This window comes from Poecilia reticulata, chromosome 16 (genome assembly GCF_904066995.2).
Source record: "Poecilia reticulata chromosome 16, P_reticulata-male-v2, whole genome shotgun sequence".
In the NCBI taxonomy this organism is placed as follows: Eukaryota; Metazoa; Chordata; class Actinopteri; order Cyprinodontiformes; family Poeciliidae; genus Poecilia; species Poecilia reticulata.
In genome coordinates this window covers 19,629,881-19,645,216 of record NC_088845.1, presented here as the reverse complement: position 1 = coordinate 19,645,216, position 15,336 = coordinate 19,629,881, and the positions used below count along the sequence as shown (strand labels likewise).

Sequence of the window (15,336 nt, the reverse complement as noted above, 5' to 3'; positions counted from 1 at the left end):
GGAAGAAGGGCAGAGGATGACATTAAACACAAGGAAACGTTGAAAGAAGACTTGCTATTGGCTGCAAAAAGACTCAGCCAGCTGGGCAATGGTTCATTCTCCATCAGGACAAAAATCTTAAACATACATCCACGAGTACAGCTGAAGAATTTTGGTGAAATCATATTCATGTATATGAACTGCGCAGTCAAAAATCCAGACCTAAATCCAACTGTGAGTGAGACTTGAAAATGTTTGCTCTTAGAAGCTCTGCAGACCAGTTGACTGGATTTGAGCTATTTTGTACAGGAGACAGAAGTGTAGGTTGGTGGGCTGCTGGTAGAAACATCCCCCAAAATACTTGCAGCTGTGGTTGCAGCCACACACAAACACAACCCCCACCACTTCCTGTAAAATCCTGGATTACTAACATACTCTGTCTCCTTGGTTCCTGATCACAACATCAAATTCTATCAATTCTATGGGAAGAATGGTGAGAGAAATGTATTTCTATGATGTGTTGGACAGAAAGGCACAGCAAAGAAATGTATAGCACACTTATTTATTTGTACATATATCTGAGAAAACCTTTATAATTTTCCTACTCCTAATGCACAATAGTGTTGCGCTGTCAAATAAAATCCAATTTAACTTTCCTACAGAGTTAGCTTTCTGCCACAATCCATGGTGTTTGGCGCTGCCTAATTTATAGAGTAACATCCATGATGTTAGTGTAGGAATTGACCCCTTGATTTCTTCAAGAGAAAAGCAACAACTTTTTTTTGTAGTATAATAATACAAATACATATTAGTACCCACGGTGGCTTTAGACTGAACATCTATGGAAGAAGCTGCACCCATCTGTCCCAAACATCCCTTAAGGGAGCAAACTTGTCAGACTTTGAGTGTCTCTGTTTTCAAATCGGAGGGTTCTTGAGATCATTCAAATGGTCTAAAGTAACATTGCTACTCTGAAAATATTTCTACCAGATGATGTGTCCCAGAGGTATTCAGTGGTCTCAAAGCTGGATCTGTGTAATCCAGCAAGAAGAACACCAGTATACAGATTCAGATATTCCTTGTCAAAATCAATCTTTTTGACTTTTTGTCCTTCAAGGTTTGTTATTGCGATTCTAACCTTTTCAGTGGCATTGGCTCGACCAAAAAGCATGTCTTGATTTCACAATTCTTCTCACAATGAATCTTGTGTCATTCAGATGACTTTCGCAGTTTCCCTAGTCAGAAGGTAGCTGGATGTTTTGGCTTTATGTTGTTAATTCCGAGGTTTCTGACAAAGTCAACAAATCTTAATGTGACCAACAAATTTATGTGGTCAAGTGCTTTTATGCACATAAAAAATTGTGGTGGAGGTTAATGGTGGTAAGGTGGTAAAATTTAAAGAAGTCCAAGGAGTGTGAATACTTTGCAAAAGCTTTGTTGTGTCCATGGCCTCTGCTGCAGTTGGCATATCGGGAGAGAGAAATTCCATCACCAGCAGATAATAAAACACAAGGCCCTTGTAGAAAGAGGGAATCTGGGAACAAATACAAACTATGGGATGTTCTGCTGACCAACCATAATGAGGCAAGGGCCTGTTTCCAGTTTGGATCAACTTTGCTTTTGCTCACTTGGAAAGGAATCTACCATTTTTTTTTAGGTTGTTTGCAGAATAAGCAACCTTATGAGGACTGTTTTCATACTGCCCCTGTGACAGACTGCTATGGCCCTGAAAGCACTTCGCTGTTTATGCTTTGCCTTCACAGCACCAAGCTTCTCCCCCAGAGCCAGTAAATTACTCCACAGTACAACAAGCTCACTGTTCTACTCTGCTTAAGGTCTCTTAAATTTGCCTACGGGGAGCAGAGAGAATGATCACAGCTCATTATGACGTTATATTTTAATATCCCTGCAGGCAACACATTTTTGTTTTCCAGCAAATAGAAATACATGTATAGCACGGGAACACAGTGGTATGTAGCTGTGGCTGTGTTATTTAACAGTGCAGGGCAGCTCAGGGTAATTTTTGGGAGTAACTTCAGTGGCACCCCGCCCCCTCCTCTACTTCATTCCTGAGACAAAAACTAAGACAGAACAGATCTTGACTAAGTTGTGCAGAAGAGCCCAGACTTACACATGTAGCAATGCAGTAGAACCATTAATTTTAAGGTAGTCATTTTTTTTCTTTCTCATTAGCTAGTTTTTGTGTATATTTGGCTATCTTGGCTCAAGCAACAACTGAGTGGGAAACTTTCTTGGAAAGTTTGATTTACTGAGGATCTCACAGTTGCAAGCGGCCGGTGCACGGTAAGTGGATTTTATGAAACAGATTTGTGAAAATTTTAACTGAATCATTTGCACTTAACTTGCAGCCCAATTGATTCTGCTATAAGCTAACAAGAAAAATTAAAAACACATATTTTCCTTAACAGCAGCTTTTTTTATGAGATGCCCTAGTTTTGAGGGTTTTTTTTCTTACATCACCTGGTCGCAACTTCCATCCCCCAACTAGAAAAACCTCCTCTGTGTAAATATAACCCTAACAACTACGAGATATGGGATTTGATCACAAGTTCACATGCTCGTGTCTAATACATCTGTTCGCAATTTCCTTTGTGACTTTAGGTCTAAAACTTATATTTTCCCATATTTTGCGGAACTTTTATGTCAAACGCAGTAATTTCTCGGCTTTAATAGAGCTTGCCCTCATGCTTCCACACCGCAAGTTTAGTTTACTTTCGAAGGTGCTGGGGAAAATTTCTTCTCACGCAAAGTATCGCGGTAATAAGCGATAACAACGACGCAAACCTGAAAAAGGGGGCCAACTGTCTGATAGGCAGGAAAAGGGATTTACATTTATGTGATGGATTCAGGTTCCATTTTTTATTTTTTATTATTTAAGCACAAAGCTGGGGCATGAGTGATGTCAAGAGAAGATTCAACTCGTGAAACAAATAAATTTTATTGCAGGAGGGTTGGTTAAATTTTCTGAGTTGTAAGTCAAAATGATTACATCTTAAAGAGCAATACAATAACTTTCGAATTACAGCAAGATCATACGGCAATTATTCAAAGAATAAGAGCTACAGACTTTGTATATTTCCTAGCTCGGTTTAATACAATAGAGGCTCTATCAAACAGTATACACTGCAACATTCTATTGCACTGTACATGCAATAAAAGTTTGTATTTGTGCCCTCTGTCCCCGATAACAACCGTTTAATTCGTTGTGAACATGTACTAACTTGTTTTTCCGAGTCGCCTTTGTACGCAACATAAATGTTGAGATGCCCACGCCGGTTTTACACCTGGTCCAATGATGGACACTGCGCAGAGCTGCACATCTCTGTGTGTATAAAAGTCATGGCAGCAAGCCAGCCAAAGGTGAAGAAGCATGTGCACTGTTTTTCTAAGCAAGCGGAGTAAGTTGTAATGTTGTATGCTAAATAATGACTAGTTATGCCAGTACATCAAGCTTGTTAACAAGAAGCTAATTCGTTTGTCTGTGTTCTGAGGTCGGTATTTCTGGTTACATTTACTTGAGCAAATTTTTTAAAGACAGAGAGACAAAAACGTCCTTATCTGAATAGTTTTACTTCCCTATGCTTTTTGCTTTTACTTACTACTCTTACTTGAGTAGATTGATTTTGCATTTAAATAAAAGAGATTGGAAACATTTTTAGATTTCTGCAATGCATTGAGCTAATGTTTATGTGAATTTTAGCATAATTTCTCAGTCTTTTCTACATGTCATTGTCTTTGTGTTAATTAACATGAATATGTTATTTGAAAGGTTACATAAACATATGTATATGTATTTATACTACATTAAAATTGTGTTTACTGTGTTCCCAAGATTTGACCCCTGGCCACACCTAAATTCCTCTGGAGCCGGATCTGGGTACTTTGTATAAATATATATCCTTTATCTCATTAATAAGTGGCACAGTGCTGTAGGATAGTCTTTCTTACATGTTCCATTTGTTTTTGAAACATAAAGAATTTAGCATTTTTGCTGAGTTTTCTTGCTAATATCAATTTTGATACAGTCAAGTTGTCTTTAAAAGCAGAGCTGGGCATGATGTGACATCTGATTTGAGAACTTTTCTTGGATGTTGGAGACAGATTTGCTATATTTTGGTAATACTTTTTTCTGCAAGCTTTAACTTTTCCATCTAGATTTCTGACTTCAGGGTCATTCTTGTTTCAGCTAGGAACTCGAGAAGTTCAACTTTCAAGTGCAAAGAGAATGCATCGTTAGTACTGCAACTCTTTTCTCTTTACTTGTAAGTAGAATGTGCTATCCTCAGGTGTTACGTCGTTCCTAGATCTTAGCTACAACTTCTGAGACTAATTGAGTGTAGCGTAACTTATTTTTAATTCAAAGAATAAGACATAACCATTGCTTGAACAAGCACAATTCAAAACAATTCCAGGTCATGTTTCTTCTACACTATTTGGATGTTCTTCACTGGGCAGCCCAGCTTGCTGCATAGCCACCAGTTGATTGACAGCAGATCTAGACTTGCTGATAGTAGGCCTAACATAATAAGTTGCAAACAAAAGTTTCATCTGATAGAACTCAAAGAAAATGTGAGTATCAAACTTTATATTTTCCCTCTTGGAATTTTGGCTTTGTGGAAGTTTGATAAAGTGGGTCAGTGGTTAAAGCTGCTTAAAGCAACTATTGGTCAGGAAATAGTAAAAATCTGCATGATGCAATCAAGTTCTGATGTTCATTATTTAACTCACACCAGAACAGATTTAGAACTTTTTGAAACATACTAAAATCCTGAAATGATTTTAATATTTCAGGATGTGTGTTTTGTTTTGCTCACGCAGGAGCAAAACAAAACACACATCATTTATCCTACTGTTACGATGCCAAAATCCTCAAACTCTCGGTTGGAGTGGGCTACTAGTTATTTTGCTTGAGAGAACAAGTGATCCCTTAGGTCAGTACTTGAAAATTTTGGTATTCACTAAGATCATACTTGTTGTAAATAGCTTAAAACTGATGTGTTAACAAAAGCAGTCTGAACCAAACTAGATATTTTTTTACCTGCTAAATGACTGTGTAAACTCCAGTTTAATATAATCCACTTAATTTCACTTAAAGTGCTGCTTTATGTGTTTTTTTGTTTTGTTTTTTTTACTGTCTCTCCATTATTTCCTTTTATATAACTCAGAGGGCTAACAAACAAGATTATTGGATTGCCTCTTGTTCGAATGTGTTTGTTTGATTAAACCTGATTGGCAGGGCTTTGTACTTAATCCTGTTCCCGGGGCTTGAGGCATTCATTTTTCTCTCTGACTACAACACGATGTTCACACCCCCGCATTGGTTGTGCATGAATCCCCAGCAATGCTCAGGGCCAAGGAGGGAAGCATTGGCTCCGCTTTGATCTCCCCAATGCAAAACGTTTAATTTCATGGCTCAATCGCACGGCTAAGTTACATCTACCTGTGTTGCATTTGTATTGCCACAACTCTGTGCCATACTGGCATAATCGGTCTGAGGAGCAGGCAAAATCACAGTCGGTGTGTGATCTCCTAAAGGAGAGCCTTCTTCAGCTCGCGCGTCCAATTGCAAAAGGTTGTCCTGTTCCTTGTAATCTTAAGGGTGTAAGAGAATCCCAAAGGAATGTTCTAGATAATATATAGATTGAAAAATAGCACCCCCCGTCACCCCCACTCATGGTGATGACCCTGCGAAACCCACTAGCCAAATATCGAGTGCAACTTTACACCTCTCTTTTCGTTGCACCCCTCTCTCTGCTGCCAAGAAGATGTTCTGAGATGCAGGGCCAAAAATAGATACTCTTCTCCTACTCATGGCCTGGAAAACAAATTATGAAGGCACAGATCCTGCTATGTTGTGTCTACAAAGATGGAGCATTATGTTCCTGTAAGGAATTAAATCATCGAATGGGTGAGGCTTACTCATGTTACTGAGTTTACTTTAGTCTTCATAAGGGTATGACTTTTTTGTTGTGTAACATTATACCTCTGAGTGACTCAACCCTGAGAATGTCACAAAGATCCAGTGAAACTCTGTCAAGTCACATTACAGTGGCAGACAACATACCCTTTTAGTCACAAACGTTAATGTAATGGGATGCAATAAGACAACTAAAAGCATTTAATAAGTGTAATAAAAAAAACAAGAAAAAGATCCATGGAACCACATTTTGGTGCAGTTGCACCCCCAAAGTCAGTTTTGCAGATGAATGTAAAAACATTCATTTTCCAAGTCTTGTCACAAATTGTTAATACATCTGGACTTTTACCTACCTGTTTTAACATGTGAATATGCATTGATTTAAATCATCCAAGACTAGCTCTGCATGTATGTCTAGGGTCACGCTCCTGTTGGAACGGTGAAGCCTCTAACAGGTTTTCTATCAGGACTTGCCTGTATTTAGTACCAACCGTCTTCCCTAGAGCTTTAAAAAGCTTCCCTTAAGAAAACCCTCACCCACGGCATGATGATGCCACCATCATGTTTCGTTGTAGGGATAGTGTGACCAGGGTGATGTGCAGCGTTAGTGTTCCGTCACACGTAACGTTCTGCTTGTCGGTCAAAAAAATCAATTTCGTTGTCATCTGACCAGAGCACCTTGTTATTCAGGGCGCTGCGTCTCGCATTTGGTTTGTTAACAGGACTTCTTATAGATTTCTCTCAACAATGGCTTTCCTCTTTTTTTAAAGGTCAAATTGGTGTCAAATATTTCTCAAGCAGTTTTCAGCAACAGTGTCGCAATTACATAGTTTTCCTAAAATCATGCAGCCCTAATTTGCAGTTGTGCCATGTCGTGCTGGACAATGGATAGGACAGCGTCTCGTGAGATGTTCAGTGTTCGGGATATTATTTTATAACCTATCCCCGACTTAGATCTTAACTGAACAGCTATATTTATACTAAGATTATATTGCCAACAAGTGGACTCTGCTTACTAATTGGGTTACTTATGAAGGCAGTTTTATTTGGATTTTATTCAGGGGCATCAGAGCCAGGGGTCATGAAAACTATATGTCCTCTTCGTTCCACCTCCGACTGTGTGCTCCTTTACATTGGTATGAAATTCAAATAAGACAGATGTGAAGTCAGTCATAAAATAACAACATTCTGTCTTTGGTGAAAACCTAACTTATGAGCAACATGTCATTGCTTAGCTTTCTAGGGAATATCAGCTCACTCCACGTAAAAATAAACCTCACCTGACTCCTTAATACTGACTTGTTCCTCTATTTTCGTTCAAACAGGTACGATGGATCTTGTATTTGTGGTGGCGTTCAGCTCTTGGCTGGCTCCTGCACTCGGTGAGAATGAATTTTCTATAATTGCTTTGGCGTTCGGACCCTTACGAGCCCAAATGTGCAAGCGTACTGTTTGCCGTTACGTTGCTGCAGTTGTGTTTTAAGTTCCTGATGTGTGTGTATGACAGGGTCAGCGTTTGGCAGGGAGGTGTTTGGTAAGTTTCCTGCATCAGAATGGCCCCTCCCTGAAATTGCATGGCCTTTACTCCCTCGTGTTGTTTTGTCGGCTGGCTTTTTGTGAACAGCACCACTTGTTTGAATTGCAGTAAATCATTTTTCATCCCTCTTTTCAGTTTGTTTTTTTATTTGTCTGGAGAGTTTGCTTTATGCCTGCGGTTTTCTCCCAGAAAAGGGTTTTTGTTTCTGCAGTTTGAATAATCAATCATCCAGTGCTGCCATTGTTACAAATACAAATCTCGGTCTCTGACTTGTTTCCCTCGGCGCTCCACATACCATCAGCAGGGTCTGATGCTAAGCAGATTTGCCTACACTGATTTTTTTGTTGTTGTTGGGCTTTTTCTTTTTTTTCTTTTGATTCAGTCTCGTGTCTGACTGCAGGTCACTTTTTAAAGCTTGTCGAGAAGCAAAACATGTTTTTCACCTCAGAGAAAAATACCAACAGTTTATTTTGTCTAAGAATGAGGTCAGAGGTAATTTCAGGGCAACTTCCTCCTCGGTAAACAGGTTGCAGTGTTTTGTTTCCTTTTTTTATAAAATGCATGCAAGTCAGTGCAATCTACTCATACGTAAGAATTTATTTTGGAGCGGATAAATAAATTGTTGATAAGCTTTGTAGTATACTATATCCAATCGCAATTATACCCTAGGACTTAGTTTTAATATGATAATCTGATGATATTAGTTATAACAACTTTGCATTAAGTGATGACGTAAAATGTCAGATGGTCTAAACATCTGACATCTGTTCAGCCCTTCTTCCATCTGGCTCCTGTCTAAATGTTAACGTTCACACAACGTCTGCTTTGTGTCTGACATAAACCTAAGCTGGTTGCTAAGTAACCCTGCATGTTTCCAGTTGGGCCACTAAACTTAAGGTAGGAATTGGGATTTAACAAGTTAAGTTTGCTTTTTGCCAAAATTTTACAGTTTGGGCTCCAGGCAAGTCTTGTTTTCCATTAGGAGACTAGGCAAGAGGAGTGTGTACTAGTACAAACAACAGGGCAATAAAACAAAAATATACTTGAGGTAAACCAATGTTATTAGAATTTTACAGATGTTTCTACATGCCGATCTCCTTTTTAATGGATGACTGTTTAAAGTTTTGTAATAACTTTGATCAGTAACCTGAAAAAGTAAACACATGCAGAGCTGAGTAGTATTTTCCACAATCCTGTCACATTTTTTATCATGCAACAAGTACAATAAAGGACACTGGAGTGTAATTCACTGGGATTTTATGTTGTGCACCATCTGTCAATGGCGTTCTTAATTGTTAAGTGGAACAAAAATAACACAAGATCTTATTTTAATATAAAAGCCTGAAAAGTGTGGCATTTAGGTCTCAACTTTGACCAGGCATTCTTGGCACATAAATACACTTTAGCTAAACAATTACGTTCTCAAAATTTGTTCAAGTCTCGCTGTTTATTTAGCTCCTACATTTGCCTTTCTTTGTTTAGCAGCTTCCTTTGCCCTGCTGAAGTAAAGCAGGTGCAGCATAACGCTGCCAGCACCATGTTTAGTGGTCGGGGCAGAGTGTTCAGCATTATACACTGTTTTAGTTTTCAGCCTTACATAACGTTTGCATCGACTCAAAATTATTGGTATTATTTGATCGCGACGCCTTCTTTCACATGTTTGCCTTGTGCCACACTTGATTGATTGAAGGCATCTGCTGGCCTTCTTTGAACCTTCAGCAGTCAAATTGCAGTTACATATTCTCCTCTTCCATAAAGAGGCCTGGACAGCATAAAGGCCACATTTGTGAGGTGGACGACTCACTGCTATCACATCCACAGAACTTGGTGAATTGTGGATTTCTGCATCTCCTCCAGAGTAACCTCTGTCCTATTGGTTGCTTCATTATGCTGTAATTGGATATTGTTACTAATTAGATTACCTTTTAGAGAAAGTTTGTTGCCCTTTAACATGCCTAGGGGTATCAGAGGGAACAGAACTGCACAACAAAATGTCTTATAGTTAAGATTTATGCTCCACTTTGCATTGATCTGTCTCATAAATTCCCCATAAAACTATTGCATTTTGTAAAAGAAAGCAGCTATTAATTTTACGGGGTGTACCTTGTGAAGCGTACTCAGCTATTGTCACTTTTGCAGTTTGCTGACAGGTACTTGAACCACCACCTGAAACGTCCTTTTCTCTTTTACAGTCTCAGCAGCAGACGACGAGAAAGGTGAGGACAGCTTAAGAGATATGCATAAAATAGTAAAATTATTAACACTTTGCTGCCATTTAAGTCAGGAGTGTGAGCAACTGAAGGATTGAAACGACTGCAAATCCGTCGTCTCATGAGAAGAGTCTGAAGTGTGTCACTGGTTACATCTGCCTCTCATTCATTACCTCTCTGTCTTTTGGTCTTTTCTATTTCCAGACTACGACAGCGCTTTTCATTACGGTGAGTGCTGAGCACGCAAAGGTTCTCCTTTAAACAGCCGACCCCGCCGCTCAGGAAACATCTGGGAAGTCGAGATGAGTGAGCATTGTTGGTCTCGCTTTTCCAGAGGTGATGGGAAACTTTCACCTTTTTGCAGCGAGTTTTTGCAGCAGAGCCCAAAGAAGCACTTGACATCCTGTCTGCTGATTTTAATAGTAAAGCAGCCACAGTGTATACTGCACGAGAAAATCTCAGCTGTTTTAATTTTCCGTGTTTTGACCAAACTGATGGTCCAGCATTTTATGTTTTGTTTATGTTTGAGGTTAGATAAAATAAAAAAAATTTAAAAAATCAGCGAGTTGCATGAGCTACAGTGCCTAAAAGTTGTTTGCATTTTGTTTTTTTCAATAAGTCTGGGTTTGGAGTCTACTGGAAAGAATATTGGAAATAAATAACACAAGATTCATCTACAAATGGAAAAATATTTTGTTTTACAAGGCAAAAAAAAAAATAGCTAGCTGATGATGTCAACAAATACCAGATGTAGAATTAATTGTAGAATAATGCCTAAAAATTTTGACCTAAACTAAGATTTTAAACACCTGCATAATTGACTTCATTTTGTTGAATTTTCCAAAAAGCTAGACATGGAAGACCAGTTAAAAAATACTTCGGCTGATTTGTTTTTATTGAACACAGAGGTCTTTAAAACTATGCAAACCTTTGCTCTCTGTATCTGACGAGCTCCAGACATGTAAAGACAGACAGGTAAAGATTTCTGTTAACTCCTGATAAGCTTGAAGGAATTTCAGTCCAGTCATCAGCTCTTAAACACTTTGATTTTTTTTTTTTTCGGCCAGCCATTGGATGTGTTATACATTTCTCGGTGGGACTAAATTTGAACTGATTGCAAATTTTAAGAGTTAGGTGGTGGAGAATAACTAAATGCATTTAGTTCCACAGGTAAATCTGCACGCCTTTCTTTTTAGACATTTTTGTTGTCTTGAAGGCCACCTCACAAACTGTATGTACAAAATGTGTTCACATTCTCACTTTGGTACTTGTTACTTAGAGGAACATGAAGTCTTTGAGCAGTTTTAACATGCCGCATTGTCGGGCTAATCTTCTACTTTGTTGTTATTCTTTGTTACGCAACAGAGTTATTGCAAACATGCAAAATGTTTCTTAGTTGCAGCTAAGCGTCTGAGAACGTTCTTATCCTTGTCCCTCCTCTCCTTGATCTTTTAAGAGCATCAAATCCCACGACAGTTTGTCATCCCAGCTGTAAGATAACCACAGAAGAGTCCCGAGATAAATGCAAGATATTTGCAGCTTTCTGTTGCGTTTTCCCTCGTTTCCCCTGCGGCATACAGGGGAAACGACTTGTTTTTTTAAAGGTCACAAACCAAACGTTCAAAGTCACCGAGTAGATACAAAATTTTAAAAAATCCATTTAATTACCTTATTTCGTTTTACACTTTCATTATTTTCCGATCTCAGTTTTATTGACTACTCTAATCTGACCTGGGATCAGAAAATGTTTTAATTTTCCAAAGCTTGCCTTGCACATTCCTGAGCAGAAGTTATCCTCTACAAAAACACAAAATCTTAGTGCACTTTAAATAAGACAAAACTAACCTAAGTTGTAAGTAATATGTACAAGCTTGTTTTAAGTCAATATTTATTCACTATTGATTAAAAGTACTAGCTCTAATGGCATTACTTATACATTTTTGAAAATATATATATTTTTTAAACTTGTTCTGAGAAGGATATATATATATATATATATTTACAGTGTTTTCACTATCGGTTGCTTTGCATGCGTGGGAAAGTTTTCCTGCTCTTCTGCCAGAGAACTGTTGCAAAACAAACTAAACGAGATTGCAAATGTTTTTAAAGTCAAGACTTGACAACAGCCTTGAAATTTGTTTACAGATCCGCTGTCTGCAGCTTGTATGATTTTTCTTATTTTTTTCTTTTTTGGCATCCCAACAAAACCATTATGAGATAGCACATTACGTCTTCAGTGCTTTTCAATTAAAATTTTATTTGGAAGCCTCAGAAAAATGCCTGAAGATATAAATTTTTTTATGTCCTTAGAAAGAAAACGCCTGCATGTCTCCTTTCAGCTTTGCAAGCATCTCCCCAACAATTTTATTATATTTTATCTTTTTTATTTCAGATTATGAATCTCTGAGAATCGGCGGCCTGGTTTTTGCTATCGCTCTGTTCCTGCTGGGCATTTTCCTCGTCGCCAGTAAGTACACAAGTTTGCAACAGATGTAAAACGTCAAGCTGAAATTATGCTACAAAGCATGCAGACTCCTTTTCTGGGCTCAGAGATTCACGCACACTTCTTGGAAAGTGTGCGTTGGGGAGTATCAGCCAGTCGCAGCATTTCGGCCATCATAGCTCGTCCTTCTCTTTTACTCATGGCGTCGTCTCAAAATTCCTGCTCCAACCTGCCAGCTCATCCTGCTGCTTCTGCCAGTTAAAGATGTGAAACCATAACTAAGCAATAAATAATTGAGTGAGACTCAACCTCTCGGCAGCACGTCCTCTGTGTGTTTACAGGGACTAAAGTGAGTTTCAGACATTTCTTAGAGAAAGCCAGCTTATGAAAACTTTCGGACGGTGGAATAACATTTCAGTATTTACAGATGCCTAGGAAACATCAGATACTAATTTAATCTGTCTTTAAATGTTAATCAAAACCAGTACGTCTTTATGTTTATATCATTTTTGGTGGTATTATAAGCTTTAATTAGATTTACATATGTGTAACAGCTCAATGGAAGAAATAATGCAATGTTTATGCCTTTTTTATCGGTAAACGGGTGCTACTTTAATCTTATTCCTGACTCAAAATAGCTGTTTAAGATTCATCTGTCAGGGTGCTAAAGCTTGATTTATTTTCTATGTAATTTTCTGTTGAATTGAAGAAAGTCTGTTTGATCTCATTTTAATTTAAAGAGCTTTTTAGGCAGTGTGTCATCAGATTACATTACATGAGCCAGGGGCAAGTAAAGGAAGGGAAGCATAAACAGAATTAAAATATGCACTCATCAAGGAATATTTACTGTCTAAATATTTAAATTGAACAAAAAAAAAAAAAAAAAGATGGCAGTTTGAATCATATAGGGAAAAATGTTCCTCTTCATTTCCTGTTTGCTTGCAGCAGTGGTGGTTCTTGCTGAAAGTCTGTGCAAACACACACACATGAATAGAACATTGCGCTCCAACCAAAAATGTCAGTAACATTCTTCTGGTAAAAGTTTGGCTGTACTTTTGGCAACTCCTCATATCAGAATTGGTATAATTTATTTAAATGAGTTGGTTTCCAGGAGTAGAGGTCAGAGGGTATTCTAAAATAATAATAATAATAATAATAATAATAATAATAATAATAATAATAATAATAATAAACAGTGATAAAGCATAAAGCTGGAATGCATCCCAGACTTGCTGCCCAGAACATCCTGAGTTGTTTTATTCGTAATTTTATCCAGTTCTTTTCATAAACGGTGGTGCAGTGTCAGATTTTCATAACAGCACTCTAAACTTAAATGTTTTATTAAATATTTAATAATCTATCCATGTTTTTTTAAACAGCTCGAAAGTGTACCTGTTCAAAGAGTGACAACCCAAGGTGAATTACACAAAATAAGTCAAAGATGTGCTTTTGTTTTTATATTAAAAAGGTACAAATGTACAAATATTATTTTTACATAAATACATACCTGTATTTCCTTTAGGCCCAGGAATCCAGAAGTTGAATCAGCTATCCAGAAGGGTATATTTAACATTTTATTTAATGTTTTCTGTTATGACCTGACATACATGTAACATTACATATAATACTAAACTATTCTGCTGTAATGTATGACTAAAAACTTGTATTTTTTTTTTCCTTCAGCTTAACTGAGGCTACAGAAAAACTGGTAAATGTCTCTAAAACCTCTGTGAATCAGATGACTTAAATGAGAAACTGAGTTGATGTCTTTGCGTCTGCAGTTTGCCTACTGGCGCCACTAGAGGGCAGCAAATACCGCGAAGACGGCAGAGAACGTTCCTTTGAAGAGGACAGCATTGAGGCTTTTTAAATGACATAATCCAGTTGTTTCTTTTTTTCCCTCCTTTTTTATGTTTTTATCATCGATAACTATCACTAGATGATGTTTTATCTTTATACAGTAGGAGTAGTGACTTTCATTTTTATCTTTCTGATTTTCAAACAGATGCTAGATAATAAAGCAAATGTTTGAAAAAAAAAAAGTTTGCTTTGATTTATTTCGTCCTAAATATTTTTTTTTCTTTTTTTTTTTACCAGTGATGTTGTAGAACTGCGAGTGTGGCCATCTGGTATGCTGCACTCATGTTTCTGCTGACGCTGCACACCGTTCAGTTACACATGCAGTTGTAACTACCAGCAGTGAGGGAGCACTCACTGCATTATGCAGCATTCAGAAAGATTTTCTTTAAGAACTACATTGCACCCTTCTTTGGTTTTCAAGCTGCTAAATGGCAGCTTTACACTCTAGTGTGCTGGTGGAGCTGCTGTGAGAGGAAACACTGCATAAAGATGTATTCCCCCGACACTGCAACAGAGAACATGGGAAGGGCTGCATTCACTGCATGGAAACTCATCTCTCTGGACATTAATAGCTGGAAAGTAGATACAATTATTCAGATTTTCTCAAAACAAAATATGCCATTTATTCTATTTTTTTTTCCCATGAATTAAAAAAAATGCTCACAAAATAAGACTTTACACCCCATAGAAGTTGGATATTGTCTCTTTGTTATATCCAATTTTTTTCTTTCGGGCTGGGCCACCGTCTCCTTTAATCTGCAGCCTGTGTGCTTCATCACTATTGGGATTGCCCCTCGATTGCACCAGTAGATGCGAAGAAAGGATGCAGTTTTCCATGTTCACCACCAGGGGGACGCCTGCTGAGCTTGTACAATGCAGTCGCAGTAAGATGTTCTGCCTGCTGCACTGCCCAGTTCCTCCATCCCTATCCAGGCTGTAACTGCAACCCAGCAACTTGCTCAATTTCCAGAAGGAGACAGAGCTCTTCTGCATCTTTGCATCGCAGCCATGGCCACCGCGGGTTTGTTCTCTTTACTTCTGTCTGTAACCATTTAGTGCTCAGAAAGTTATTTTTGGATCTAAAGGAGAAGGGGGGGGGAAATAAAATGTAATTTTAGTTTGTTTGATCCCTGTCTTTATGTTTGATTGTTACTGAAGTAATGGAAGCTTGTTAAAGTAATGATGCATGGATCAGTGTCACAATGAGGGAAGTTCCTCAGTAAACTACCAAACTGAGAAGGTCAGTTTTTAGCACTTCTGCTAAATCAGAACAGTTTCACAGCAGTGGGGAAAGCTGTGGTGTTACACATAAAATGCCAATTCAACCACTTGGGACTGAGAGCTCAATAAAACCGTGTTATTGGCAGCA

At 38.1% G+C, this 15,336-nt stretch overlaps 1 protein-coding gene and 1 long non-coding RNA gene across 5 annotated transcripts in view; one reads left to right on the top strand and one right to left on the bottom strand.

Moving 5' to 3' along the window:
• Positions 1-7,332, bottom strand: part of LOC145555314 (uncharacterized) — an 8,974-nt gene extending 1,642 nt beyond the window's left edge. The window contains exon 1 of the long non-coding RNA XR_014091442.1: positions 7,198-7,332. This is a non-coding gene — a long non-coding RNA (uncharacterized LOC145555314). The remainder of the gene's footprint in view (positions 1-7,197) is intronic.
• On the top strand, positions 2,041-15,336 carry LOC103478530 (FXYD domain-containing ion transport regulator 6-like). 4 transcript variants are annotated; one of them, XM_008432432.3, is made up of 10 exons: positions 2,044-2,283; positions 7,243-7,299; positions 7,425-7,451; positions 9,647-9,670; positions 9,869-9,892; positions 12,057-12,131; positions 13,487-13,523; positions 13,630-13,667; positions 13,791-13,815; positions 13,889-15,336. In XM_008432432.3, the coding sequence occupies exons 2-9, from the start codon at positions 7,248-7,250 to the stop codon at positions 13,793-13,795; spliced, it is 282 nt and encodes a 93-aa protein (XP_008430654.1). In that variant the 5' UTR covers positions 2,044-2,283; positions 7,243-7,247; the 3' UTR covers positions 13,796-13,815; positions 13,889-15,336. The 4 variants fall into 4 exon arrangements, with proteins under 4 accessions (XP_008430655.1, XP_008430654.1, XP_008430652.1 ...); XM_008432430.3 differs by lacking the exon at positions 2,044-2,283 and adding an exon at positions 3,342-3,398; XM_008432433.3 differs by lacking the exon at positions 7,425-7,451 and having other exon boundaries at positions 2,041-2,283.

Bases quoted from the DNA above. Each gene is read 5' to 3' on its own strand.
- LOC103478530 (XM_008432430.3), top strand. From the start codon at position 3,371: ATGTGCACTGTTTTTCTAAGCAAGCGGA. The intron at 7,452-9,646 runs GTAAGTTTCCTG...TCTCTTTTACAG, and splicing joins GTTTGGCAGGGAGGTGTTTG to TCTCAGCAGCAGACGACGAG. The intron at 13,524-13,629 runs GTGAATTACACA...TATTTCCTTTAG, and splicing joins TCAAAGAGTGACAACCCAAG to GCCCAGGAATCCAGAAGTTG.